At 33.3% G+C, this 25722-nt stretch overlaps 2 protein-coding genes and 1 long non-coding RNA gene across 3 annotated transcripts; 2 read left to right on the plus strand and 1 right to left on the minus strand.

The window, feature by feature from the left end:
* Positions 1-720: 720 nt before the first annotated feature.
* On the plus strand, positions 721-6777 carry LOC144852774 (decapping and exoribonuclease protein-like). The gene is made up of 6 exons (XM_078710782.1): positions 721-753; positions 1613-1951; positions 2426-2649; positions 3119-3474; positions 5388-5479; positions 5994-6777. The coding sequence occupies exons 2-6, from the start codon at positions 1623-1625 to the stop codon at positions 6118-6120; spliced, it is 1128 nt and encodes a 375-aa protein (XP_078566908.1). The 5' UTR covers positions 721-753; positions 1613-1622; the 3' UTR covers positions 6121-6777.
* On the minus strand, positions 2989-4997 carry LOC144852843 (uncharacterized). The gene is made up of 3 exons (XR_013614350.1): positions 4930-4997; positions 4273-4361; positions 2989-4061 (listed from the first exon to the last, which is right to left on the minus strand). It is a non-coding gene; the product is annotated as an uncharacterized LOC144852843 (long non-coding RNA).
* A 5091-nt stretch (positions 6778-11868) lies between the features above and the next one.
* On the plus strand, positions 11869-25637 carry LOC144835661 (uncharacterized). The gene is made up of 6 exons (XM_078690736.1): positions 11869-13736; positions 14566-14625; positions 14709-16340; positions 17162-17221; positions 21286-22170; positions 23547-25637. The coding sequence occupies exons 1-6, from the start codon at positions 12439-12441 to the stop codon at positions 25024-25026; spliced, it is 5415 nt and encodes a 1804-aa protein (XP_078546862.1). The 5' UTR covers positions 11869-12438; the 3' UTR covers positions 25027-25637.
* Positions 25638-25722: the final 85 nt, after the last annotated feature.

Below are 25722 nucleotides of genomic sequence, written 5' to 3' on the forward strand. Positions count from 1 at the left end.
TTACATTTTTTACTAGATAGTGATGATTGTTGAACTTGACCGTGATAATACTCTGGAGCTGCTAACTTAGATGGTGATGGCAGTAGAACTGTGGCTAAATCACTAAGCTGTTGACTTGGTTTTTGGTAGTGGTTCCAATACCACGATGACGGTGCAATCAACGATGGTGATGGTAGTGTGATGTTGAGATGCTATGCGCGTTGATTTGTCGCTTGGTTGTCGCTTCCTTTGATACAAATGAGTTGAAATATACGGTATCCAAATGCCGTTGATTTTCTACTATTCGCGGCAATTCGTCTTTGTATACTTGACTCCTAAACAATTGCAACGTTTAGGTAGTGACTACATTAACTCCATGTTTACTGGCGGCCCGTGGGTTTATATATTTAGAATAAAAAGTAGGCCGTACAATTATTTATAAGCCTACATCTAGAGTTTATTAAAATTATGCAACCATGCAACGTCGACTAAACATACATTGTCATATACTACATAATACATGGTTCTCTCTAAAACGTTGTGTCTTTGTGTTTTGATATGTTATGGGTTGCATTTACATGGGACAATTATATGCGTGAGAATTTTATATTAGGTATATCAAATTTAAAATATGTTGTTTTTTTCACTTTTTGCACATCATACCTATAGCCATATGTTGGAATTTCCAAAGATTATTATCCAATATGCCAAGTGTCAATATTTCGATTGGCCTACGTACGAGGATTTTGCAGAAAAAACACTCAAACGACTAAGGTTGGTTAACATTTCTTGTAAACATGCTAATTTAAAGTGCATTTTTAATAAAGTTGTAATCAATGCAATCTAGCTCAATTTAGCTGTGATTTAGGCCTAGAACGGTGTTATATTATGGATGTCGATGTTAACATAAACCATGAAATGTCACAGTGAGGAAATTGAATTAAAAGCGCTCCTCCCTTCACCTTACCATCTCCCTTTCTTCATCTCAGTTTCTGCATTTACTACTTTACTAAAGATAGATGAATTTTTCGTTTAAACAAAGGTGTATGCTGGGGAGTATGGGCGCACATTCACCCTCCAGCTTACGCAAAAGAGTCCCGTTTCTGGCGAGCAACAAAACATGTTCGTATTCCAAAATGTTCCCACCGAGTCAATCCAACAGTGGTCGCATTTGAAGTTTTACATTTTTATGACATTTAAAATTTACATTTAGTTGCAATTTTTAACCTTTTAAATAGTAGTAATTTTCAGGTAAGTAGGCCTATGTATATCCTCAAATGTTCCCACCTTAGTCCCAAGCAAGAAAGAGGGGAGGAGGGGCTGAGGTTTTAATTTGATACAAATTTAAATTTACATTGGTCAGTACATGTGTGTGTGGAAGTGTGGATTTTTTGTTGCAGATCCATATTCGTTCTGCTTCCACCCCAGCAATGTCTTACTGTAGTTCCACCTCTCTAAGATGCACCACCCATGCCCAGACCCGTCAGAATCTTTCATATCATTTAGCTTCATGTATTACTTAATGGAAAATATACCAAGTTGACTGATTATTTGTTGGAAAATGTATTCTTTCAAAAACTGGATGCCTAGTAAGGAAAATCTTACAATTCTATGAAATGTATGTTTTGTCAAGATCGACCTAAATGGCCACTTGTGGTGCTGTTCCGGAGGCGGGTGGATTAGATATCGATATTTCGGAGGATGCGTTTCCTTTTGAAGATTTTGTACCAAAGGAATTGGGATGTTTTTCAATGGATAAAGATCGTAAACCGCACATAAACAATCGAAACAAGTTAAGGTATCTGTATACGCCGCCTACCGGTCAGGGATGCGAATATAAGTTGAGAGATGGGTATAACACATTTCAGAAACTTGATGATGACTTGGAAGAACGACTTGACAACATCATGAAGTGGATTTCCAAAAATAAGTTAGAGGCGAAGAAATATAAAGATGATTTCAAACTACAAAGGTAAGACTAATAAAGTACAGTAACAAAAGGTGTGCACGTGTGGGAATTTACTAACATAAAGAGAATAGAGAAAAATTAGCAATGATGACATCTTCAAAAGTAAACAAGTAAGGCACGTTTTCAGTTTTATGACCTGCAATTATTCGAACTGTATGTGATTTTATGAAAACAAAGTTCTAGGATGATATGATTGTTAATGCGAAGGTTTGATGTTTTTCATTATCTTTACACTAATTTGGAGAATTTGCTTTATTTATTTGCTTTATACTATACTTTCGAACAATATTGGGTTTCACTGATTTAATTTTAAGCCAACTATGAAATTAGTGAAACATGTTATAGATAGCAAAATAACGTACATTCAATCCATTATCCTACCATTGGTATTAAGGTTAATTCTGATTTTCTGCCGTTCATCTTCACAATCATAATCGTCATTGTTAATTAATTTCATTCACATACATTTTTAAATAGTTTGAATACAGACTTTGTTAGTTGCCGAGGACATTTCACGAAAATAATGTGCACACCATATGTTAAGGAAGAGTGGAAAATGGCTGTGACGTTGTTCGATGGCACGTATTACATAAGTGAAGTGGCAACAGAGGAGAAAAAAGCTTATGAGAAAAACATGACGGACAAGGAAAAAGAAATGGGGTACTGGGGATATAAGTTTGAGCAATATAGGACAAGTCAGGGTAAGCCTTTCTCAGGTTCATAATATATGTCGAGCATTGTAATATTTCTTTTTTTTTATTTCATTCCAGACCAACAGGCTGGTTAAAATCTTAATAAAAACTACTTTAGATTTTAAAAATGTATTCATTAAAACAAGTTGACATCAAAGGTAGAAAAATTATATATGTCCATAATTCATCTTCTACCATTTCTTCTTTTATTTTCACAAGTTGCTTTTATAATTCTAAACATCCTGATTTTCATGAATTACCGTACACCTCTGTTTCATTGGATTCAGATTCATTTCACGTAAAATTGCCGATTTAATTATATAGAACATACAGTTCATATGGGGTAAATATTTGCTGGGATTTTGTCTACTTGCCGTTGCTGCAAATTTCATGCAAACTACCGCCGAACTCATATTATATGGCCATCTTTTCTTATAAAATTCATACAAAAGTATTTACTAAAACATTACTTTTACAGTTGACGGGCAAGAGCCGGACACTAATCTCCCTGTAAATAACTCTGAAGCTTTCTACACAGTTGTACGTACTGATTTAAAAAATCATTCGTTGCTGTATAGTGCAGAGGTCGACTGCTGTGAAACCAGCAATCCTGATCTTCAACCTCCATTCAATTATGTGGAAATAAAAACCAACAAAATCGGAAGAAACAAATACAAATTTGTACATCCTTTTAAGTTATTAAAGTGGTGGGCCCAGTCTTATCTGCTTGGTATTCCCAAAATTATTGCTGGGTTTCGATCAGAAGATAGTATTGTTCAACAGGCAGATGTGAAGCCGTACTTAACTTGCAACATACCTAAAATTGCTAATGAGGTAAATATAAAATGACATTAATAAGTACTTAATTGTGCAATTCGATTGTTACATTTGCACTATAGTATTGTACATCTGTCTCCTCGTTCCTGTCCACTTGATCTAGGCTACTTTGTGCGATAAGATGGTTGTGGTCTGCGCGACACACATCATTCATAGTCCATGGGAGGTATTTTGTTATCCAATGAGAAGCGTTCTAATATAGAGATTCGGTTTGTGTCTTTACGTCATCAAAATAAGTTATGCTTTGTAGACCCTTTGCGATTGTACGCAGATCATAAACTTTAGGAAACTACGGCAATATTAAGGACAATCGGTAAGAAATCAATGGTGGTTTCATTTTTCGATTTTCTGGCCATTTCAATTCAAATGAAAACAGATTCACACGCTAAATGCCCATTTGTAAAATGTACCAAGCAAATTAATTGATAAAACTATCTGTAGTTGATCTCGCATCAACTGTTTAGGGGATCGATGAGGGCGCCACAATTACCCGACGCAGACAGTACTGTAGATAATACCACGACAAACCATATACTGTTATGGTAACTTTATTCAAAGACTGGCTCTCTCTGTAAGTCTGGTGACTAAACATAAGAAAGGTCTAATTAACATCAGATAACTAGTGTCGTACATCATAAAACACAATAATCATAAATCAGTACAGGAATGTAGTCAAAGCGCATACATTATCTCTATGGTCAACTTGAATCATTATAAACAGTTATAGATTAACATTTCAAACAAGCAAATAAACAAATGACTGCGATGCCAGTCCGAGCTACTGTATAAACTTACGAAAACTATGGCGCAACTATCCAATTCTACAACTGATCAGTAATCATCAATCAGCTTTCACGACGCAGTACATCTCAAATGTACCAACACTGTAAACAAATGTACAATCTTACCAATAATATCTTATATAACAAACATAAGAATACATATCGTCATCATAGCATAATAATTACTAAACAACTTAATCAGCCTCAAGTAGGCATAACGTTAGGCTTACAAACATCGCCATTCGGCATTAACAATCAAATCAAATAGTCAAAAGAACATAATAAACGCACTTGAAATATAAAATAATTTGATAGGATAGTTTTATATATAAGTACTACAGCAAATCATATAACCTTAATATGATAGAACATTAACGGTAGGCTCCACAACCCACGTAGCAAACTCTCTATGCTCCGTACGCTTATGGGCGCAGCCATATTTGTTTACCTTCTGAATTTGACCTATTGACCTGTGACCTCAACGTCGTCATAAACACACGCCATAAGTGAACCACGCACGATCCACAGCGCGCTGAATACATAGGCTTAATTTAAACGTAATAAGGGAAGCGTTTCCCTGCGTTAAACTCAATAACGATTACAGTGTTAGGTACTGCAATTAATATACGATAATATTATAATGTTACATGTATAAAGAAGTCAAACATACCAAATATACATCAATCAAGTATAAAATGAGTGGTCGAAAATGCACGTCAAATCCTGTTCACATTCAGGATACCACTGACGCGCGCTAAACATACCATGTGACAACACACGAACAATGTCGCCCTCTATAAAGATTTGCAAAACTCTTACACTATCCTCTCTTCTAATTGATTAAAACAGCTTCAAAATCCACTCCACTGTATATAAAATATTAGTTTGAGGACATTTTGTAGGCATAGATTTGCTCTAGTAATGGATACTTCAGAATTACTCTCTGTTTCCCTGAAGATGAATTCTGAGTAAACACACCGACTTTTGTCATTGTTATGAATAGATCTTACACTATAATTATATATCCAGAACCCCTCGCACAGCCAGAAAAATAATTGTATTGCAACTTTTATGTCATTGTATTACATAATTAATGAATTCGACTTCTTTAAAAAAAATAAATTTCAGACAAGGAAGTTGTGGAATCCTGACGGATGTATGAATTTCTGCGACAAGTTTTTAAAATTTGTCAAGGACGTAGTGAGAAGAGATGATCCAAAGTTAGTCAATAATTTAAAAGTTTTAGAGTTATAATGATCAATTTAATAAAATCATATATGTAATATGTGGCACCTGTATTATGTTAAGATCAAGCGTGTGTTAAGGGTTATGGCCTATTATATAGATGTGACACTATTACAAAATATGATATTGGACAAATTATAGATACATCATACCTAGAATTGGCTACTGAATCCCTGCAATTATACTGCATTTAAGCTCTGTTTACACTATCAAACTCTAAGTGAAAACAAATGGGTTGTGCCCATGGACATGATGATGTCATACCACTACTATTTTTGGACATATCATTACCATATTTGGACACATCACACTTTTTTTGTCAAACAAGTTTGATAGTGTAGACAGATCTTTAAATTAACGTAGGCCTATTAGCTTCTACCATGGATTTAATCCATGCTTCTACTGTCTACTCTTGTATATCATTAATTTGTAGGCCACCATTGAATGCGTAGTCATTGTAAGAGAGTAATTCGGTTTTTCTTCTTCCAGGGTTGTTTATATATTTGAACGTATTAAAGGTAGCAAAACAGTTACTTACAAGGAAGGCGCAGCTGGTGATATTTTTGTACCAGACTGGTATGAAGTGAAGATGAACCAAAATAAAGATTGCGTTTAGTTTTACAGTCTTGCGTAATAGTTTTTATTTAATGCAATGTTGTCTCTTTAGATCTTACTGCATTAATACGTATTGGTGTAACTATCGTATGAAGACTATTAGATCTCTTAATGTATGCTACAATAATGCTCTGCGCCGTATACTTAATGTCTCTAGAAGTAGTAATGCCAGTGCAATGTTTATTGAACATGGTGTCCCTTCCTGTAATGAGTACATGCGAAAATCTACCTATGGTTTCATGCAACATCCTTGTTGCTTGTGTTTGCAAACATGCTCCATAACTCCAAAATGTATTGTAGATGGAGAAGCATTCTATATACTTAAGTTTAGAGTTTACGATTTTTATTTTTCTGATGATATTTCCGAAATAAAAAGAAATTGAAATTGAATTGAATTGAATGCATTGTGAAGATCGTAAAAATGTGTAAACAATTCGTTGGTTTTGTATAATATATATATATTGGTAATTGTATAACTAATAACTGTAATAACAATAATAATACTTGGCTTATGTAGAACATGTAACATTAAGAATTGAATAAGTACCGGCCTTTTTTTAGATTTTTATGCAATACATAACATGCTTAGCTTGTAGCTATAATTGCTTTGTTATATTGTTAATGTTTTTAACGCAATAAATAGAATTGTTTGAATGCATTTTAGGGCCTAAGCAAGATAATTGTATGAATAATATGTAAAGGTGATGGTTATAATAAAATACGTGCGACTTTCGTCCACATCACAGTATATACGGCGTGGGCATCATCGCTTATTTTAATTGGAGATATTTGAGTATAAGGAATCAGGTTTAGTATTGATATAAAATAGAAACAAGTCACTGAATTTTAATATATTTTCGTATGTTAATACACTGCTCAAGTGGAGCCAGGGGAGCACAGTGATATCAAATAGAAATAAGTCACTGAATTGATATCTTTTCGTATGTTAATACACTGTGCTCACGTGGAACCAATTTGGCGCGCGCGCCAGTGAGCACAGTAATATAATTAGAAAAAATAATATCTTAATATCTTTTCGTTCGTTCGTGGATTTCAAAAATATTTCAAACTTGGTAGGCCTATAATTCCAGAAGTATTTTTTCTCGATATGTTTTTGTATGTGACTATTTCCCTGTGCTCCCATTGGTGCCAAATTGGGTCCACTTGAGCACAGTGTATTAACATACGAAAAGATATTATAATTTAGTGACTTTTTTCTATTTTATATCCCTTTTCTCACTGGCGCGCGCGCCAAATTGGGTCCACGTGAGCACAGTGTATTAACATACGAAAAGATATTAATTCAGTGACTTATTTCTATTTTATATCACTATGCTCCCCTTGCTCCAAATTGGGTCCACTTGAGCACAGTGTATTAAATACGAAAAGATATTACAATTCAGTGACTTTTTTCTATTTTATATCACTGTGCTCCAATGACGCCAAATTAGGTCCACTTGAGCACAGTGTTTTAAACATACGAAAAGATATTAAAATTCAGTGACTTTTTTTCTATTTTATATCACTGTGCTCCAATGGCGCCAAATTAGGTCCACTTGAGCACAGTGTTTTAACATACGAAAATATATTAACATTCAGTGACTTTTTTCTATTTTATATCACTGTGCTCCCCTGGCTCCAAATTGGGTCCACTTGAGCACAGTGTATTAACATACGAAAAGATATTAAAATTAGTGAGTTATTTCTGTTTTATATCACTGTGCTCCACCGGTGCTAACTTTGGTCCACAGGAGCAGTTACCGTAGTACTATTTCTATTTTGGAAGTAAATAAAGGCATAAATGGCGCTCCGTAGAAGTAGAGAATGCTCGATATACCTCGTAGTGTCTCGCGTTTATTTGCATTGATCGAATAGAGGAAGTGTGTTATCTTCCTACTACACTATCTATTGGTTCAGTGTCACAGCCACCAAGCCACAGGAGGTACGTTCAGCGTCAATCACACCACCGCCATTGTCCATGCGGTAATCAAACTCATTATTTTGCAGCATAAATAACCTACTAGGCTTAGGGTTTAAGCTGTACCTACCGTATCTACATAGTATCTTACTAATCTTTGTTGATTATAGCCTAGTTAATAGCCAGGCCTCTATTATCAAACGTATGTCATAATAACAGGTCTAGGCCTAGGCCTAGCTAGTCTTAATATCTAAGTAGTGTAGGCTAGGCCTCCTAGCTAGAGGCTAGGCCTAGCCTTGCTTGTTGTTTTGGACACAACTGTCTGTCCGACAGACTGGCCTAGTCAGGCTAGGCCTAGTAGTAGTATTATAGGTTATGGCCTAGCAGCAACTATGTGTGTTGTTGTATGTACATATAATGCTGGCCTGTTTTGTTTGTTTGCTCTGTATATATTGAAACCATTCAAAAAGTTGAAGTTGATGAGTGCTGCACGTCGTCTGTTCACTACGTCATATGTTGATTACAAAATACAACTGTTTTACTTTTGATTTGAGTAAAACTGTACGCCACGCAGTACAATTTTACAATACAGACTTTTTATTTATTTAGTAGATTTAGGCAAAAAATGTGTTAAAGAAAAGACTGTTAATGTGTGTTAAAGAAACGAAACAACCTGTAAGCTGCCCTTGTATATAGGCCTATACAGTATCATCATACAGTATCATCAGAGGTAAAAAAACGGCCAGACTTAAAGATAAATTTTTGTGCATGTATATTTATTGAAATTATAGATAAAAAAAATAAAAATAAAATTGTCGGACTTGTTTACCGACCTCCCCATATGAGGATTGATAAGTTTAACGAATCTTTAAATGAGGTCTTAACAATTACCGATAAAGAGAGCAAACCATGCCACATTATTGGCGACTTTAATATCAATCTTCTCAAACAAAATGGCGACACCAATGAATTTATTGACGTAATGATGTCCCATTCGTTCCATCCATCGATATCAAGGCCCACTAGAATACAAAACGAATCAGCGACGCTGATCGATAATATATTTTCTAACACCCTATCCGAAAAAATATCATCCGGTATACTTATTTCAGACATCTCCGACCACTTACCAATATACCAGATCATTCATTCTACGCAACAGTTAAATAACGACAAAAATAATAATAATAATAATAATAATAATATTACTCTCTTAAATAACAAATACCTAATTAATGACAGGAACATAATGCAACTCAACAATGATTTGCGTCTTGCTGAATGGGGTGACACGCGTCCTGTAAAAAAGCAAAAAAATTATATTATGAAAGTGTTTTTATCCAGACAAATGGAAATGTGAAAAAAACGTGGAACGTTATAAATGACGTCATAAATCCAGGGAAAGGTAAAAATAATATTCCATCTTATTTTTCACACGACAGCGAAACTGTTGAGGGTTGCGATGCTGTGGCAAATCATTTAAATGATTACTTTATTAATGTCGGTCGAGAGGTTCGTGACAGTATTGAGTCTACGACGACTCAATATTCTGATTACCTCTCCAATCAGCAACGCAACTCGCTGTTTTTCTTTCCTGTGAACGAAGAAGAGATAATGAGTATTATCCGATCTCTTGATAGTAACAAAGCACCCGGATTTGATAGTATTTCACCAAAGGTTATCAAGGAAATTGGATATACCATTGTGAAACCTCTAACACATATTTTTAACCAATCCCTCCAAACTGGAATAATTCCCCAAAAAATGAAAATTGCGAAAATCGTCCCCATCTATAAGAAAGGCGATCGCCATGTAGCCAATATCCTTATTACCAATTTTTTCAAAAATATTTGAAAAAGTAGTATACAAACGATTATACAATTACTTATCTAAATTCAATATATTAAACAACCGCCAATATGGCTTTAGAACTAAGCATTCAACCTCACATGCCATAATTGACATGGTTTATACATTATTAGACGCATTCGAAAAGAAGCAATATGCAATCGCCACATTTATGGACCTATCAAAGGCGTTTGATATTATCGACCATAATATATTAATAAGTAAACTGTCGCATTATGGCATCAGAGGTATTGCGTTGACTCTGTTTAAGAATTATCTGAAATCTCGCAAACAATATGTTTATGTTAATGGTACAGCATCTATTATACAGGAAAATGGTATTGGAGTCCCACAAGGCTCGGTATTAGGACCATTACTGTTCCTTTTATACGTTAATGACATATATAATGCAAGTACTGAGCTCAATGTCATTTGCTTTGCAGATGATACAACAAGCATAAAATGTGGCAACGATCTCAAAGTATTGTCAAGTATAATCAATATTGAACTTGAGAAAATAAACATGTGGTTTAAAGCCAATAAGCTCTTGTTGAACATTTGTAAAACAAATTATGTTGTATTTAGAGCTCCACAAAAATGTGTAAACCCAAACAAAGTGTGTATAAAAATGAACAATATTTTACTAGAACAAAAAGAAAATGTTACGTTTTTAGGTGTTGTAATTAATGAAAACCTCTGCTGGAAGCAACATATTAAACTTACCAGTAAAAAAGTAGCCAGGGCTACTGGAATACTAGTGAAAGTTAGAGATTTTTTTCCATCTCATATTTTAACCAACTTATACAACACCTTAATATTACCCCATTTCCAATATGGCAATCTTGTATGGGGAAACACATACAATAGTACACTGGAAACATTATGGAAGCTCCAGAAAAGAGCTGCCAGAATAATAACTCATTCAAACTGAGAGAGTGTCGTCTGAACCTCTGTTTAAAAAACTAAAAATACTTAATATTCACGACATCCATAAACTAAATGTTATAGGCTTCATGGATAATGTTAGGCGTGGTGTGTTACCACAATATGTTCTTAACATTTTTAGTAAGCATGAAAACAATTATCACAATCTTAGACACAAATATGCAATGAATGTACCTTTCTCAAGACTAACTTGCGGCCAACACTTTATTCATATAAATGGACCTAAACTTTGGAACTATTTCTGTAATAAAATTCCAAGCATGGTGCATAAGCATGGTAAAAGTTTAAAAAGGTCCATTAAAGAATATCTTTTATTAAAGTATACCTCAGATGGTTACCTAATTAATTAAGATACTGTATTCTTTTTTTTTTTTTTTTTTTTTTTTTTTTTTTTACCTGTACCTTTAAAATCAATTAAAATAGTGTTCAACATTTCATTGGTAACAACAAAACAGAGAGCCACAGAGGGCAGTCTTTATTTTCAGAATAAACTTATCCATATTTTGACATTAAAAAATGTTCAAAACGTACAATTTAATATACACAATTATTATCATTAAATGTAATGTTAGCAGCATGTACTGTACTTGGTAACATTTTATATCATAAAACCTTACCTAGCGATAGAGGGCATACAGATTAGATTAGTATGACCCGGCCTAAAATAGTATTAGTAGTAGTAATGTAGTAGTGTTATTATATTATAATTTACACTACATAAAGAACTCTGGATTACTCTACTACTAACTGTAATCAAGCCCCACCATGTGACAGTAAATGACACAATATTTAGAGTGTTAATTGCATTTTCATCAATAAAATTATACTTTTGCGGCGATTTTGGTGTAAAAAATGTTAATTAATCGATCCGCCTCGAGAATGTTTAATGCGTCAATAATTTTTATTTATTATTTATTAAAACATATTTAAGCAGGATAACATAATTCAAAAAAGAAAAGATCACAATTTTCTGTTTTTCAATATGGTCCTGCATACAACTTAAAGACAAAAAAATACAACAATCAGTAAATATAGAACGTTAAAAAGAAAAAGTATGGAAAAACAATTATTTTTTTGAGAAATGCTTTTTATAATTAATTTTAAAACTATTAATAGACAAACTATCTTGAATATATGCGGGTATTTCATCAACTAGTATGTTGGCATTGACATATGACGGCAAATACAATGTTGACACGATTATTAAAACATAGATTTTCAACATTTTTTACAACAAAGTCGCTGGTTGTAATTGAGAGAGCTTAGTATTTATTTTAGGAGGACTCCTCCAGCACCACTGAAACCATCCTGATGAGCTCTGTAACTGGTCTGTTTAAAAAGTATAATTAAAAAGGCTGTAATGTCACACAGTATTGTGATCAGTAATTGTATAATTTGATTCAATTTTTAGGCAAAATTGTGCTAAAAGAAACGAAACCAGAGTGCAGCAATTGTTAACCTGTTGGCCACATTGTATGCAGCAGTACCGCCTAGGCTAGTGCAAAGAGAAAAAGAACATAATACTATCATTGTTTAAGGCCTAGTTGAACGTTCGGACTAGCCACAAGAATATACATGCATAAAGATTAGGAATAAAGAAAGATCAAAATGAAATATAAATGTGAACATTGTGGAGATAAATTTGAGTTTAGTGATTTGAAGAAACATTTAGGAATACATATGCAACGTGATAAAGAGATAAAACATGAAGTCTGTGAAGAAACATTTGATGAAGGAGTTGATTTTAAGCAACACCAAACAAACGAAATCGACCAACATTTGAGAGTAGGCCTACACAAGGAAGAGACACAAAAATATAAATGTGAACATTGTGGAAAGGAATTTAAACAAAGTGGGAATTTTGTAGTACATTTAAGAATACACACAGGAGAGACACCATATGAATGTGAACATTGTGGGAACAAATTTAAACAAAGTGGGCATTTGAAAAGACATTTGAGAGTACACACAGGAGAGAGACCATATGAATGTGAACATTGTGGGAAAAAATTTAAATATAATGAGGATTTTAAGGAACATTTAAGAATACACACAGGAGAGACACCATATGAATGTGAACATTGTGGAAAGACATTTAAACAAAGTGGGAATTTGAAAAGACATTTGAGAGTACACACAGGAGAGAGACCATATGAATGTGAACATTGTGGGAAGAAATTTAAATGTAATAAGGATTTAAAGGAACATTTAAGAATACACACAGGAGAGACACCATATGAATGTGAACATTGTGGAAAGAAATTTAAACAGAATTGGGATTTGAATAAACATTTGCTAATACACACAGGAGAGACACCATTTGAATGTGAACATTGTGAAAAGAAATTTAAACAGAAGGGGGGTTTAAAATCACATTTGCTAATACACACAGAAGAGACACCATATGAATGTGAAATTTGTGGAAAGAAATTTAAACTGAATAATTATTTGAATAAACATTTAAAAATACACACAGAAGAGACACCATATGAATGTGAACATTGTAGAAAAACATTTAAACAAAGTCGGCATTTGAAAAAACATTTGAGAGTACACACAGGAGAGAGACCATATGAATGTGAACATTGTGGAAAAAAATTTAAAGAACATCAGAATTTAAAGGAACATTTAAGAATACACACAGGAGAGACACCATATGAATGTGAAATTTGTGGAAAGAAATTTAAACTGAATAATTATTTGAAGAAACATTTAAAAATACACACAGAAGAGACACCATGTGAATGTGAACATTGTGGAAAGAAATTTAAACAAAGTAGGAATTTGAAAAGACATTTGAGAGTACACACAGGAGAGAGACCATATGAATGTGAACATTGTGGGAAGAGATTTAAATCAAAAAGCAATTTTGAATCGCATATGAGAATACAAATCTTGAAACACATGTGATGTTGTGTTACTAAATACTCTTGGAGAAATCTAGATAACAGTAAAGTAACTTTTCCCTCGCAATATGATTTTCATGTACCTTTAAAATCAATTAAAATAGTGTTCAACATTTTATTGGTAAACAACAAAACAGAGAGCCACAGAGAGTACTGTAGTCTTTATTTTCAGAATAAACTTATCAATATTTTGACAGTTTTTTACATTAAAAAATGTACAATTAAATATCTCAATTATTATCATTAAATGTAATGTTAGCAGCATGTAATGTACAGTACTTGATAACATTTTATATTATAAAACCTTACCTAGCGATACAGGCCTGGCATACAGATTAGATTAGTATGACCCGGCCTAAAATATATATTTACACTACATACAGAACTCTGGATTACTCTACTAACTGTAATCAAGCCCCACCATGTGACAGTAAATCCCACAATATTAGAGTTGTTAATTGCATTTTCAGTAAAATTATACTTTTGAGGCGATTTTGGTGTAAAAAACTGTTAAATAATCGATCCGCCTCGAGAATGTGCAATGTGCCAATAATGCGGGTATTTCATCAACTAGTATGTTGGCATTGACATATGACGGCAAATACAATGTTTAAACGATTATTAAAACATAGATTTTCAACATTTTTTACAACAAAGTCGCTGGTTGTAATTGAGAGAGCTTGGTATTTATTTTAGGAGGACTACTCCAGCACCACTGAAACCATCCTGATGAGCTCTGCAACTGGTCTGTTTAAAAAGTATAATTAAAAAGGCTGTAATGTTACACAGTATTGTGATCAGTAATTGTATAATTTGATTCAATTTTTAGGCAAAATTGTGCTGAAGAAACGAAACCGAGTGCAGCAATTGTTAACCTGTTGGCCACATTGTATGCAACAGTACCGCCTAGGCTAGTGCAAAGATAAAAAGAACATAATACTATCATCGTTTAAAGCCTAGTTGAACGTTCAGACTCATTAAAATGAAATATAAATGTGAACATTGTGGAGATAAATTTGAGTTTAGTGATTTGAAGAAACATTTAGGAATACATATGCAACGTGATAAAGAGATAAAACATGAAGTCTGTGAAGAGACATTAGATGAAGGAGTTGATTTTAAGCAACACCAAACAAACGAAATCGACCAACATTTGAGAGTAGGCCTACACAAGGAAGAGACACAAAAATATAAATGTGAACATTGTGGAGAGGAATTTAAACAAATTGAGAATTTTAAAGTACATTTAAGAGAGACACCATATGAATGTGAACATTGTGGAAATAATTTTCACCACAATAGCAATTTGAAATCACATTTGCTAATACACACGGGAGAGACACCATATGAATGTGAACATTGCGGAAAGAAATTTAAACAAAGTAGGCATTTGAAATCACATTTGCTAATACACACAGGAGAGACACCATATGAATGTGAAAATTGTGGAAAGAAATTTAAACAAAGTGGGCATTTGAAATCACATTTGCTAATACACACAGGAGAGACACCATATGAATGTGAAAATTGTGGAAAGAAATTTAAACAAAGTGGGCATTTGAAATCACATTTGCTAATACACACAGGAAAGACACCATATGAATGTACAAATTGTGGAAAGAAATTTAAACATAATTCGGATTTGAATAGACATTTGCTAATACACACAGGAGAGACACCATTTGAATGTGAACATTGTGGAACAAAATTTAAACAGAAGGGGGATTTGAATAGGCATTTGCTAATACACACAGGAGAGACACCATATGAATGTGAAAATTGTGGAAAGAAATTTAAACAAAGTGGGCATTTGAAATCACATTTGCTAATACACACAGGAGAGACACCATATGAATGTGAAAATTGTGGAAAGAAATTTAAACAAAGTGGGCATTTGAAATCACATTTGCTAATACACACAGGAAAGACACCATATGAATGTACAAATTGTGGAAAGAAATTTAAACATAATTCGGATTTGAATAGACATTTGCTAATACACATGGGAGAGACACCATATGAATGTGAACATTGTGGAAAGAAATTTAAACAGAAGTGGGATTTGAATAGACATTTGCTAATACACACAGGAGAGACACCATTTGAATGTGAACATTGTGAAAAGAAATTTAAACAGAAGGCGCATTTAAATAGGCATTTGCTATTACACAAAGGAGAGACACCATATGAATGTGAAATTTGTGGAAAGAAATTTAAACTGAATAATTATTTGAAGAAACATTTAAAAATACACACAGGAGAGACACCATATGAATGTGAACATTGTAGAAAAACATTTAAACAAAGTTGGCATTTGAAAAGACATTTGAGAGTACACACAGGAGAGAGACCATATGAATGTGAACATTGTGGAAAAAAATTTAAAGAACATCAGAATATAAAGGAACATTTAAGAATACACACAGGAGAGACACCATATGAATGTGAACATTGTGGAAAGAAATTTAAACAAAGTAGGAATTTCAAAAGACATTTGAGAGTACACACAGGAGAGAGACCATATGAATGTGAACATTGTGGGAAGAGATTTAAATCAAAAAGCAATTTTGAATCGCATATGAGAATACAAATCTTGAAACACATGTGATGTTGTGTTACTAAATACTCTTGGAGAAATCTAGATAACAGTAAAGTAACCTTTCCCCCGCAATGTGATTTTCATGTACCTTTAAAATCAATTAAAATAGTGTTTAACATTTTATTGGTAAAACAACAAAACAGAGAGCCACAGAGAGTACTGTAGTCTTTATTTTCAGAATAAACTTATCAATGTTTTGACAGTTTTTTACACTAAAAAATGTACAATTAAATATCTCAATTATTATCATTAAATGTAATGTTAGCAGCATGTAATGTACAGTACTTGATAACATTTTATATCATAAAACCTTACCTAGCGATACAGGCCTGGCATACAGATTAGTATGACCCGGCCTAAAATATATATTTACACTACATACAGAACTCTGGATTACTCTACTAACTGTAGTCAAGCCCCACCATGTGACAGTAAATCACACAATATTAGAGTGTTAATTGCATTTTCATCAATAAAATTATACTTTTGAGGCGATTTTGGTGTAAAAAACTGTTAATCGATCCACCTCGAGAATGTGCAATGCGCCAATAATGTGGGTATTTCATCAACTAGTATGTTTGCATTGACATATGACGGCAAATACAATGTTGACGTGATTATTAAAACAGATTTTCAACATTTTTTACAACAAACTCGCTGGTTGTAATTGAGAGAGCTTGGTATTTATTTTAGGAGGACTCTTCCAGCACCACTGAAACCATCCTGATGAGCTCTGCAACTGGTCTGTTTAAAAAGTATAATTAAAAAGGCTGGAATGTAACACAGTATTGTGATCAGTAATTGTATAATTTGATTCAATTTTTAGGCAAAATTGTGCTGAAGAAACGAAACCGAGTGCAGCAATTGTTAACATGTTGGCCACATTGTATGCAACAGTACCGCCTAGGCTAGTGCAAAGAGAAAAAGAACATAATACTATCATCGTTTAAGGCCTAGTTGAACGTTCGGACTAGCCACAAGAATATACATGCATATAAGATTTGAGTTTAGTGATTTGAAGAAACATTTAGGAATACATATGCAACGTGATAAAGAGATAAAAGAGACATTAGATGAAGGAGTTGATTTTAAGCAACACCAAACAAACGAAATCGACCAACATTTGAGAGTAGGCCTACACAAGGAAGAGACACAAAAATATAAATGTGAACATTGTGGAAAGGAATTTAAACAAATTGAGAATTTTAAAGTACATTTAAGAGAGACACCATATGAATGTGAACATTGTGGAAATAATTTTCACCACAATAGCAAATTGAAATCACATTTGCTAATACACACGGGAGAGACACCATATGAATGTGAACATTGCGGAACGAAATTTAAACAAAGTGGGCATTTGAAATCACATTTGCCCATGTAGGATGTCATGAATACATTTTAAATGTTTTATTCGTCTGTAACTCGCGTTGCATACACTCATTATTTTGCGGCATAATTAATAACCTAGCCTACTGTAGGCGTAGTAGGCCTAAAGCTGTACCTACCGTATCTACTAGTATCTTACTAATCTTTGTTGATTATCAAAGGTGTCATATGAAATCAGTCGCGCTTGAAATCGGTCGCGTTTGAAATCGGTCGCGATAAAATCAACATCCGGTATTTTGTATGGAGCGCCGCTAGATACGCTTTTTATCATATAGGCCTAGTTACGTTTGATATCGGTCGCATTTTATTTTGGTCGCGCTAATTTGTATATGGCGCATTAGATACATTTTGAATGAAAACTCTCATTATGTTTTTAGTTAATTTTGAATAGGCCTACTATTTGACATTTTTTTAAAATCTCGATCGTTATTTTTTAAGTACAGTAAATATAAATATTTATCTCATTATTTATAAATATTTTGTGTTTTCATTTTACCTTACAGGTTTTAATGAATTGTAATGTGTTCTTTTAGAAAATCGTTTTAAAAATGTTTTTTTGTTTTATTGAATATTGTGCAAGTTTTTGAAAAGATTGGCATGCCACTGTTTAAAGTTTTTAAAATAATAAATAATAATTTAATAGTTAAACAAGTAGACGCGCCTATTGCGTATTTTCTAATCACAGTTAAAGACGAAACTCTTTCTATACCTGCAAGTGGATACCAGCTCAAGGTTTATTATGCAATAAAGGAAGATGATGCATGATGATAATGTTTGCATTCGATATCCGCCACTCTAACTTGAGCATGGTTTTAGGATAATATAACATAGATAATATGCCGTTATTCAATCTACCGGCCCTACAGTAGGTCTATGATGTACAATGATAGATGTGGGAATAATAATGTATGGATAATAAAGGAGGACACGATTCTTAAAGAGGTAATCTGTACTGATATTTAAACATTTGTAAGATTTACGAACGGCGTATGGATGCGAGACACTGAGTTGCACTTACTTAATTATTTACATTAAATGATTATTATAAATGAAGAAATAAAAGATATTCAAATTAAAATCTATAGTATCGTCGACATATATTATATATATTTTTTAATTCCAGAAGTATTTTTTCTCGATGATTTTGTATGTGACTATTTCCCTGTGCTCCCATTGGTGCCAAATTGGGTCCACTTGAGCACAGTGTATTAACATACGAAAAGATATTAAAATTCAGTGACTTTTTTCTATTTTATATCACTGTGCTCCTCTGGTTTCAAATTGGGTCCACTTGAGCACAGTGTATTAACATACGAAAATATATTAAAATTCAGTGACTTATTTCTATTTTATATCACTGTGCTCCCCTGGCTCCAAATTGGGTCCACTTGAGCACAGTGTATTAACATACGAAAAGATATTAAAATTCAGTGACTTATTTCTATTTTATATCACTGTGCTCCTCTGGTTTCAAATTGGGTCCACTTGAGCACAGTGTATTAACATACGAAAAGATATTAACATTCAGTGACTTGTTTCTATTTTATATCATGTTCACTGTGCTCCACTGGCGCCAAATTAGGTCTACTTGAGCACAGTGTATTAACATACGAAAAGATATTAAAATTCAGTGACTTAATTCTATTTTATATCACTGTGCTCCCCTGGCTCCAAATTGGGTCCACTTGAGCACAGCCTTTCCTGCAATTTTGGACGTTTTTTGGAAAATAATACATATATATCACTTTAAAAACATTAAACCATGTCATTCCTTGTCTTAAATGTACGTTTTATGGTAAATTATGATAAAAAGTGAGAAAAAATGCACTACCTAAGTAGCTCGCGGCGATCGACCTCTCGTGGACGGTCTTAGGCCTAGCCTAGCTAGGCTTAGTTTTGTAGGCCTAGCTGGTAAACATCGGTAACGTACAAACATCGTACGCTAGCTATATACCTAACCTGACGTTGTATAGTTGCTGCATTAATTGTCTTTCTATTTTTGCCAGACTCCGTTGATAAAAATTGGGGAAACCCGGTATTTTCGCTGAAAAGTTAGGAGTCTTCCATTTGTTTTGGCCTCACGATCGATCGAAAAGTGGGCGAATTACAGGTGAAAAACAAAAATATCAATCCGCGCGCAATGCATTTTGGGATTTATAGCGGGCCGCTATAATTATTAGAATCGACTTATTTTTCACATTTTTAACCGTTTAAAGACGAACAAACTTATCGCAATAGGACCATATAGTATTATTTTTACATTAAATATAGTTTGTGATCTTAAATTAGATCTAAAAAACGCAGGGAAGGGGGCTTTAACATACGAAAAGATATTAAAATTCAGTGACTTATTTCTATTTTATATCACTGTGCTCCTCACTGGCGCCAAATTGTGTCCACTTGAGCACAGTGTATTAACATACGAATAGATATTTAAATTAGTAACTTATTTCTATTTTATATCACTGTGCTCCACCGGTGCTAAATTTGGTCCACTGGAGCAGTTACCGTAGTACTATTTCTAATTCGGAAGTAAATAAAGGCATAAATGGCGATCCGTAGAAGTAGAGAATGCTCGATCGTCGAAATGACGCTCTGAATATACCTCGTTTGTCTGCATTGATCGAATACTGAATAGAGGAAGTGTGATATTGGTTCAGTGTCACAGCCAAGCCACAGTACGTTTAGCGTCAATCACACCGCCATTGTCCATGCGGTAATTACACTCATTATTTTGCAGCATAAATAACCTACTAGGCTTAGGGTTTAAGCTGTACCTACCGTATCTACATAGTATCTTACTAATCTTTGTTGATTATAGCCTAGTTAATAGCCAGGCCTCTATTATCAAACGTATGTCATAATAACAGGTCTAGGCCTAGCTAGTCGTTAATATCTAAGTAGGCTAGTGTAGGCTAGGCCTCCTAGCTAGAGGCTAGACCTAGCCTTGCTTGTTTTTTTGGACACAACTGTCTGTCCGACAGACTGGCCTAGTCAGGCTAGGCTTAGTAGTAGTATTATAGGTTATGGCCTAGCAGCAACTGTGTGTGTTGTTGTATGTACATATAATGCTGGCCTGTTTGTTTGCTCTGTATATATTGAAACCATTCAAAAAGTTGAAGTTGATGAGTGCTGCTCGTCGTCTGTTCACTACGTCATATGTTGATTACAAAATACAACTGTTTTACTTTTGATTTGAGTAAAACTGTACGCCACGCAGTACAATTTTACAATACAGACTAGGCCTACATTTTTATTTATTTAGTAGATTTAGGCAAAAAATGTGTTGAAGAAAAGACTGTTAATGTGTGTTCAAGAAACGAAACAACCTGTAAGCTGCCCTTGTATATAGGTCTATACAGTATCATCATACAGTATATTATAAATTGCTTGTATTGTACTGAAAGGCATGAAAAAGAACATAACATGATGGTAAGTACCATCATAATTATCATTTTAAAACAAGCAAGGATGTACAGTAGGCTTAGTCTTAAACATTCACCTTGAACATTATCCTGGAATAAAGTGTACAGTTACTGTATGCCTTTACTAAGAATAAAGAAAGACGAAAATGAAATATAAATGTGAACATTGTGGAAATAAATTTGAATTAAGTGATTTGAAGAAACATTTAGGTATACATTTGCAATCTGATGAAGAGATACAATATGAACTCTGTGAAAAGACATTTGACGAAGGAGTTGAACAAGCAAAAATAGACCTACCTGTTCATTTGAGAGTAGGCCTACACAAGGAAGAGACACTATATCAGTGTGAACATTGTGGAAAGGAATTTAAACAAAATGATTATTTGAAGAAACATTTAAGAATACACACAGGAGAGACACCATATGAATGTGAACATTGTGGGAAAAAATTTAACTCGAAGGGAAATTTAAAATCACATTTGAGAATACACACAGGAGAGACGCCATATGAATGTGAACATTGTGGGAAGAAATTTAACTCAAATGGCAATTTGAAATCACATTTAAGAATACACAGAGGAGAGACACCATATGAATGTGAACATTGTGGGAAGAAATTTAAACGGAATGCAAATTTGAAAGCACATTTGATGGTGCACACAGGAGAAACACCGTATGAATGTGAACATTGCGGAAAGAAATTTAAACAGAATGGGGATTTGAATAGGCATTTGCTAATACACACAGGAGAGACACCATATGAATGTGAACATTGTGGAAAGAAATTTAAACAGAAGAGTTATTTGAAGAAACATTTAAAAATACACACAGGAGAGACACCATATGAATGTGAATATTGTGGGAAGAAGTTTAAGTGGAATACGAATTTGAAAAGGCATTTGTTGCTAATACACACTGGAGGTGAGGCACTGTATGAATGTGAATATTGTGGGAAGAAATTTAAACAGAATGGAGGTTTGAAAAGACATTTTGAGAATGCACACATGGGAGACACCATATGAATGTGAAATTTGGAGATTTAAATCAAAAAGCAATTTGAAATCAATACGAGAATACAAATCTTGAAACACATGTGATGTTGTGTTACTAAATACACCTTGAGAAATCTAGATAAAAGTAAAGTAACTAAGTGTGATTTCATGTACCTTTAAAATCAATTCAAATAGTGTTCAACATTTCATTGGTAACAACAAAACAGAGAACCACAGAGGGCAGTCTTTATTTTCGGAATAAACTTATCCATATTTTGACATTAAAAAATGTTCAAAACGTACAATTTTTAATATACACAATTATTATCATTAAATGTAATGTTAGCAGCATGTACTGTACTTGATAACATTTTATATCATAAAACCTTACCTAGCGATAGAGGGCATACAGATTAGATTAGTATGACCCGGCCTAAAATAGTATTAGTAGTACAGTAGTAATGTAGTAGTGTTATTATATTATAATTTAAACTACATAAAGAACTCTGGATTACTCTACTACTAACTGTAATCAAGCCCCACCATGTGACAGTAAATGACACAATATTTAGAGTGTTAATTGCATTTTCATCAATAAAATTATACTTTTGCAGCGATTTTGGTGTAAAAAATGTTAATTAATCGATCCGCCTCGAGAATGTTTAATGTGTCAATAATTTTTATTTATTATTTATTAAAACATATTTAAGCAGGATAACATAATTCAAATAAGAAAAGATCACAATTTTCTGTTTTTCAATATGGTCCTGCATACAACTTAAAAACAAGAATTAAAAATCCAAGACAAAAAAAATACAACAATCAGTAAATATAGAACGTTAAAAAGAAAAAGTATGGAAAAACAATTATTTTTTTGAGAAATGCTTTTTATAATTAATTTTAAAACTATTAATAATAGACAAACTATCTTGAATATATGCGGGTATTTCATCAACTAGTATGTTGGCATTGACATATGACGGCAAATACAATGTTGACACGATTATTACAACATAGATTTTCAACATTTTTTACAACAAAGTCGCTGGTTGTAATTGAGAGAGCTTAGTATTTATTTTAGGAGGACTCCTCCAGCACCACTGAAACCATCCTGATGAGCTTTGCAACTGGTCTGTTTTAAAAAGTATAATTAAAAAGGCTGTAATGTCACACAGTATTGTGATCAGTAATTGTATAATTTGATTCAATTTTTAGGCAAAATTGTGCTAAAAGAAACGAAACCAGAGTGCAGCAATTGTTAACCTGTTGGCCACATTGTATGCAACAGTACCGCCTAGGCTAGTGCAAAGAGAAAAAGAACATAATACTATCATTGTTTAAGGCCTAGTTGAACGTTTGGACTAGCCACAAGAATATACATGCATAAAGGTTAAGAATAAAGAAAGAACAAAATGAAATATAAATGTGAACATTGTGGAAATAAATTTGAGTTTAGTGATTTGAAGAAACATTTAGGAATACATATGCAACGTGATAAAGAGATAAAACATGAAGTCTGTGAAGAAACATTTGATGAAGGAGTTGATTTTAAGCAACACCAAACAAACGAAATCAACCAACATTTGAGAGTAGGCCTACACAAGGAAGAGACACAAAAATATGAATGTGAACATTGTGGAAATAATTTTCACCACAATAGCAATTTGAAATCACATTTGCTAATACACACGGGAGAGACACCATATGAATGTGAACATTGCGGAAAGAAATTTAAACAAAGTGGGCATTTGAAATCACATTTGCTAATACACACAGGAGAGACACCATATCAATGTGAAAATTGTGGAAAGAAATTTAAACAAAGTGGGCATTTGAGAACACATTTGCTAATACACACAGGAGAGACACCATATGAATGTGAAAATTGTGGAAAGAAATTTAAACAAAGTGGGCATTTGAAATCACATTTGCTAATACACACAGGAGAGACACCATATGAATGTGAAAATTGTGGAAAGAAATTTAAACAAAGTGGGCATTTGAAATCACATTTGCTAATACACACAGGAGAGACACCATATGAATGTGAAAATTGTGGAAAGAAATTTAAACATAATTCGGATTTGAATAGACATTTGCTAATACACACAGGAGAGACACCATTTGAATGTGAACATTGTGGAACGAAATTTAAAAAGAAGGGGAATTTGAATAGGCATTTGCTAATACACACAGGACAGACACCATATGAATGTGAATATTGTGGAAAGAAATTTAGACTGATTAATCATTTGAAGAAACATTTACGAATACACACAGGAGAGACACCATATGAATGTGAACATTGTGGGAAAAAATTTAAACAAAGTGGGCATTTGAAAAGACATTTGATAGTACACACAGGAGAGACACCATATGAATGTGAACATTGTGGGAAAAAATTTAAACGGAATGAGGATTTAAAGGAACATTTAAGAATACACACGGGAGAGACACCATATGAATGTGAACATTGTGGAAAGAAATTTAAACAGAATTGGGATTTGAATAGACATTTGCTAACACACACAGGAGAGACACCATATGAATGTGAATATTGTGGAAAGAAATTTAAACTGAATAATTATTTAAAGAAACATGTAAAAATACACAAAGGAGAGACACCATTTGAATGTGAACATTGTCAGAAAAAATTTAAACAAAGTCGGTATTTAAAGGAACATTTAAGAATACACACAGGAGAGACACTATATGAATGTAAACATTGTGGAAAGAAATTTAAACAAAGTGGGAATATGAAAAAACATTTGAGAGTACACACAGGAGAGAGACCATATGAATGTGAACATTGTGGGAAGAGATTTAAATCAAAAAGCAATTTGAAATCACATATGAGAATACATATCTTGAAACACATGTGATGTTGTGTTACTAAATACTCCTTGAGAAATCTAGATAAAAGTAAAGTAACCTTTCCCCTGCAATGTGATTTTCATGTACCTTTAAAAATCAATTAAAATAGTTTTCAACATTTCATTGGTAACAACAAAACAGAGAGCCACAGAGGGTAGTCTTTATTTTCGGAATAAACTTATCCATATTTTGACATTTTTTTACATTAAAAAATGTTCAAAACGTACAATTTAATAGCACGATTATTATCATTAAATGTAATGTTAGCAGCATGTACTGTACTTAATAACATTTTATGATCATAAAAGCTTACTTAGCGATAGAGGGCATACAGATTAGATTAGTATGACTTGGCCTAAAATAGTATTAGTACTGTACAAAGTAAAATAGTAGTGTTATTATATTATAATTTACACTACATACAGAAATCTGGATTACTCTTCTACTAACTGTAATCAAGCCCCACCATGTGACAGTAAATGACACAATATTTAGAGTGTTAATTGCATTTTCATCAATAAATTTATACTTTTGAGGCGATTTTGGTGTAAAAAATGTTAAATAATCGATCCGCCTCGAGAAATGTGCAATGCGTCAATAATGCGGGTATTTCATCAACTAGTTGGCATTGACATATGACGGCAAATACAATGTTGACACGATTATTAAAACATAGATTTTCAACATTTTTTTACAACAAAGTC

The sequence above is a fragment of the Antedon bifida genome, chromosome 1 (assembly GCF_963402885.1).
Source record: "Antedon bifida chromosome 1, ecAntBifi1.1, whole genome shotgun sequence".
Taxonomy (NCBI): domain Eukaryota; kingdom Metazoa; phylum Echinodermata; class Crinoidea; order Comatulida; family Antedonidae; genus Antedon; species Antedon bifida.

Bases quoted from the DNA above. Each gene is read 5' to 3' on its own strand.
- LOC144835661 (XM_078690736.1), top strand. From the start codon at position 12,439: ATGAAATATAAATGTGAACATTGTGGAGATAAATTTGAGTTTAGTGAT. The intron at 16,341-17,161 runs GTGATGTTGTGT...TTCAATTTTTAG, and splicing joins ATACAAATCTTGAAACACAT to GCAAAATTGTGCTGAAGAAA. The intron at 22,171-23,546 runs ATGAATGTGAAA...TTAAGAATAAAG, and splicing joins GCACACATGGGAGACACCAT to AAAGAACAAAATGAAATATA.
- LOC144852774 (XM_078710782.1), top strand. From the start codon at position 1,623: ATGGCCACTTGTGGTGCTGTTCCGGAGGCGGGTGGATTAGATATCGAT. The intron at 1,952-2,425 runs GTAAGACTAATA...ATTTTTAAATAG, and splicing joins GATGATTTCAAACTACAAAG to TTTGAATACAGACTTTGTTA. The intron at 5,480-5,993 runs GTTAGTCAATAA...TTCTTCTTCCAG, and splicing joins GTGAGAAGAGATGATCCAAA to GGTTGTTTATATATTTGAAC.